Genomic DNA, 4987 nt, shown 5'->3' on the forward strand with positions numbered 1-4987 from the left:
TCTAGCTATCATGAGCGATGAGCTTGACAGCCACAAGCAGTGTAAGTGCTTAACGACTGTCCTAGAAATAGGATGATATCGCAGTGAAATCTTATTTTTACAAGCTTTTATTTATTTAAATATTGATTTTCCCTATCTGTCACACGTCGTCTCGACTCTCACTTGTACAATAATAAAGGCCTAATAAATAGCATTACTTAACAAGGGAACTCATACAGGCTAGAGCAATGAGGAAAAACAGAATCTAGCAATTCTGGTGAGTAGCAGCTGATCAAAACAATAGCAGCAGATTGGAGTAAGTATTAAAAGCTGTCTCAGAGAGATAATTGAATGAGCAAACCCTTAGAATTTAGTGGTATTTGAGCCAAGTCATTGCTCATGTTATTTGATGGGTCCAAGCATATGAACTGGTATAAGCAGTACAACCACATGTAGAATTTAGGACCCCAAAGGATATCAAGATGCTTCCACTAAAACAGGCAAGCCTACAAATCCCAAACATGTTTCTTTAGGGGGAGAGGAAGAATAAAATATGTACCAAGAAAGCAAAAGACACCAATCCTCCTGTCACCCTATATCATGCATCAACAACTTTAGCAAAAAAAAGCTCCCCTAGCCCTGGAGGTATTGACCCACCAACGAGGACTTTATTGGCCAGTATTGAGATTTCAATCATCTGCGCAAAACAAAACAAAAAAGAAAAGAAAGGAAATTTGAACTTATAGAAGTGACAATGAAGAAATCAAATATTTTTACAAGAAGCAAAATTTAAAGGAAAACGAGAATTAATAGTGAAATGAAATAACCAGCAGGGACTCTAGAATTGGAAGCAAGATCAAGCCAGGAGTCTGTGTTCTTTGGTGGCCATTCTCCAAAAAATTGGTGCAGTGGCTTGTGGATTTCAGCTTTTTTCTCACTTTTAATTTCTCCTGGCGACTTGAAATCAGAACCCAGAACAAAGCAACGTTGTTCTTGTTGCTCTGTACTATCAGTAAGGCTTTGAAACTGTGTGCGGGAGTAACCTTTATGGGAACCCATTGTTAATCTCTGATATGAATCAGGCAGGCTCCTGGCAGTCCCTGAAGCTTCTGGGAGAAAAATTCTCTCATCCATTCCCTCCCTGGTTGCATGAAAATAACTATTTGCATGAAAGGTCACAAACCATTAAAGCAAAAACGGGTGAAATACAAACCTGTAATCTTTATCAGCCAGAGGATAAGATCCAGAGTCCAAAAACAGTTGATGGGTGGTGTTATTTTGAGGTAAAAAACCAGAAACAGGAGGTCTAGAAGAGGAGGGTGAGTAAAGGAAGGGATAAAGAGTGGTCTCATGGTAAGGATGACGATGGGGATGGGGATGGGTCTCAGACATCACAGAAGAAGAAAGTGGAGAGACAGAGAAAGAAGAGGTTGTGGAAAGGTTTGTGTTGATTGAAGAGATGGGTGGTGAAAGGTTTGTGGTAATTGTTGCTGCAGATGATGTAACTTCCACAGGCTTTCTTGAACGGTTTCTGCCTCTGTGCATGTGTCTCTCACAGTACTTGGAATCTGGGTATGCTTCCTTTGAGCACCTCCACTTCTTCCCGTCTGTTCTTCTACACCTCCCTGGCTCAGGGTCTACCTTTCTGCCAAATCCCATCTCAAAACATGCCCAGCCTACTGCAGCAAAATGTTTATTTGTTTGTCCCCCATAAAAAGAAATTAGTTTTATTAACATATTTAAAAAATTATTATCAGTAAGTATCCGACTATATATGAGATGTACTTTTCATTCTTACCGGGATGGTGAGGGAAGAGCCTCGAAGAAATTGAAGACTCCAAGCTTCTTTTGACACTGTAGAGGAGATCGGGTGGGATAGGTATACCTGAGATTATATATTTGAAGATAAGAGCTTGGTGTTCAAGCTCTTGCCACTGAGTTGGTGTGAAAGGATACCTATTTCTTGCACTTGCACTCATCATTTTTGAAATAGAACAAGAACAGGAATGAAGAAGAAGTTGGAAGATGTTTCAGAGACACGGAGAGAGAGGCTGTGTTGATAGTTTTGAAGGGTATTTTGGCAGAGTCATTGGTCGCAGAATCTTCTGTACATGGATGAAACTAATGGCTATGATGATACTGCTGCCACCTCTCTCTCCTGAGTCAGTCTGTTCTTATTATTACTGCACCTCTGTTGCTTCTGCCTTTGTTGCTGCTGTTGTCTCTGACATCTTTACAGAATACCATAAACAACTGTACAAAGAAACAAGAAAATTTAATTCAAATCTGGTTTTCTTCATGCACCTCTACTTTGGCTGTCTCTAAAGAAATGTGTTTGGTGCACAAAATAATTATATAACTTGTACACAACATGACACAATGAATGAAACTCGTGTAGTGAGTTTCACTCACATAGGTCCCACCTCGTGCGTCTTGTATTGTGTATAAGTAGTACAATTCTAATGTGTAACAAATCATAGTCCTAGGAAAGGGTGCCATGTGATTAGATTCACGTGGGTCCGGGACAACAATTATATGCTTGAATTACTAGTAATTTAAGTTCATTTATCTTAATTTAATTGGACAATTTAAAATTTATTTAAATAGATAAACTCCATACCAAACTTTCAAAATATCAGTTTAAATTATTATAAATCCAGACAAATAACTGTTGTGATTCTCATCAATTGTAGCGGATATAGTAATGTCTTCTGTGGTGTCATTCTACTTTGTGGGTGGATATTGAGGCCAGATATAGCAGATATAGACAATTAGACACGTCTCTTTGCACAATTTTTGTGCTAATAGAACTAGTGGATATTGAGGCCAGATATTAGCTTTCACCCCCCTTTGTAGTTCTGATGTGTGCTTTTATCTTTTACTTTTCTCCACAGAACCCCCACACAGGCACACACCATGACACCATCTCTGTAAAAAGGTGGTGATAGAGGATTCCAAGTTTCTTTAATCAAGAATAATACCAGACAAATATTGAGAGGAGGGTGAGACTATAAACCTAAAAGCCAAGTCAATCTTGAAATGAGTATTTTAATGAGTCTTTTGTGATATGACACATGGTATCTTTCATGTGTTTGTATATATGGAAAAGTATATATATGAAAAATGATTATTACACTCACATTGCACAATTCCAGCACTCACACTAGACACAAGGAAGTGGGACTCACACACTGGGTCCCACTTCCTTGTGTCTGGTGTGAGTGCTGAAGTTGTAGAGTTTGAGTGTAACAATCACTCATCTATATATATATATATATGTGTGTGTGTGTGTGTGTGTAACCTTCAAATTAACAATTTATGGTCAATGTCCTCTTAAATTATTAATTGAGTCAATGTCCATACAAATTATGAAAAATTATCAATATTCCCTAATAAAAAAATTACCCTTCATAAAAATAAAAAATATCCTAAAAATTCTATAAAAAAATTGAAAAACTTTTTTTTTTTGAAAACATTTTTGGAGATGGTCGAGCCAAATGGAGCTGGGGTGGCACTCGGCCACCCCTTTTGGCCAAATGACAGTGTCACTGATAATAGGGGGTATACATGCGGGATGATATTAACCGCCCATAACCACTATCCACACTTATCTGCTATCCACTATCCGCACATATGGATGCTGATGGCAAAACCCCATATCCACATGTGTGGATGTAGATAGCTGTTTTATATATAATGTATATTTTTTTAACTTATTTTTATATATATTATAGTTAATCTATTAAATACAACACAACGACATCAACATTCATTTATGAATGTGTTATATGTAGACATTTTATGTTTTTTATATTATGAATTATATATATTTTTTATGTTGGATTTGTAATTTATATATATTTTTTTTTCTAATATTTGTTGGCTTGATTGTTATGCTCATTGAATCATGGATAAAATAATAATAATAATAATAATAATAATAATAATAATAATAATAATAATAAGGGTTTTTCTTGTGAGTATTGATTACTATGAATATTTTGAGGTCATATCCACCATCCCCTTTTTTCTCGGTTCTACATATTGTCGATGTTGCATTATATTTTCAAAATAAGCCCAAAAGACTAAAATCTGTCAAAAATATTTTTAAAAGCATTTAAAATATGCTCATTACCTATTTGCGGATAGCAGATAATAATCGCTCTTAATAACTGCAATAACCGCACAAATGCGAATAGTAAAAAAAATTACGCGGATATCTAAAAGTGATGGAATAAGATCCTCTCCATTTCAAATTAAATGGATACTATATATTTTATAGTCAAAATTTAAAGTTGATGCATCTAATAGTGTACATGATTTCACATTATTTAAATTTTTAAAAGACATGCCAATATTGATTTTATATACACCGTTAAATGCACCAACTTTAAATCATGACCTTTTCATTTAAAATGAATAGTATCCATTTTGATACTGTGTAATACTATTGAGAGTGAGTGACATGACTAGGGTTGGTAAAACGGGTTATCATGTCAAGTTCGGGTCAACCCGTTTAGGCCAATCTGAACCCGACACGATTAGTTAATCAGGTTGAAACCCAAAAACCCGAACACGACACGGTTGACCCGTTGGGTTGCCCAACACGACACAATTAAGTTAACGGGTCATATCAGCCCGACCTGAGCCAACCCGATCTAACTGTTTTTTGGTGCTAAGGAAAATTCAAAACATTTTTGATTAAGATACATATAAAACAGTTTAGAAAAAAAAAATGAGAAAAAATAAATAGAAAAAGAAAGAAAGAAAGAAAAAGAAGAAAAATTGTATTTTTAAGTCTAGATCTAGATTTAAGGTTACCTTTGTAGCAAAATATACACAAAAGAGAGAGAATAGCTGAGGGATCATGGATATACTGAGAGAATGACAACTCTGAGTCTCTGACGAATGGAGACGGATGGAAGGACTATGTAGACTATGGAGTTGACAGACGGACGGACGGTGTGGAGACGACGGGCGAGTCAGCGACGGAGGTGCTAGAATGAAT

General features: G+C 36.1%; 1 protein-coding gene across 2 annotated transcripts; it reads right to left on the minus strand.

Annotated features, from left to right (window-relative positions):
* Window positions 1–266: 266 nt before the first annotated feature.
* LOC133864554 (growth-regulating factor 5) lies at window positions 267–2202 on the minus strand. 2 transcript variants are annotated; one of them, XM_062300925.1, is made up of 4 exons: window positions 1778–2202; window positions 1193–1658; window positions 807–1120; window positions 267–676 (listed from the first exon to the last, which is right to left on the minus strand). In XM_062300925.1, the coding sequence occupies exons 1-4, from the start codon at window positions 1959–1961 to the stop codon at window positions 669–671; spliced, it is 972 nt and encodes a 323-aa protein (XP_062156909.1). In that variant the 5' UTR covers window positions 1962–2202; the 3' UTR covers window positions 267–668. The 2 variants fall into 2 exon arrangements, with proteins under 2 accessions (XP_062156909.1, XP_062156910.1); XM_062300926.1 differs by having other exon boundaries at window positions 1193–1655; window positions 1778–2201.
* Window positions 2203–4987: the final 2785 nt, after the last annotated feature.

This window comes from Alnus glutinosa, chromosome 3 (assembly GCF_958979055.1).
Source record: "Alnus glutinosa chromosome 3, dhAlnGlut1.1, whole genome shotgun sequence".
Lineage (NCBI taxonomy): Eukaryota > Viridiplantae > Streptophyta > Magnoliopsida > Fagales > Betulaceae > Alnus > Alnus glutinosa.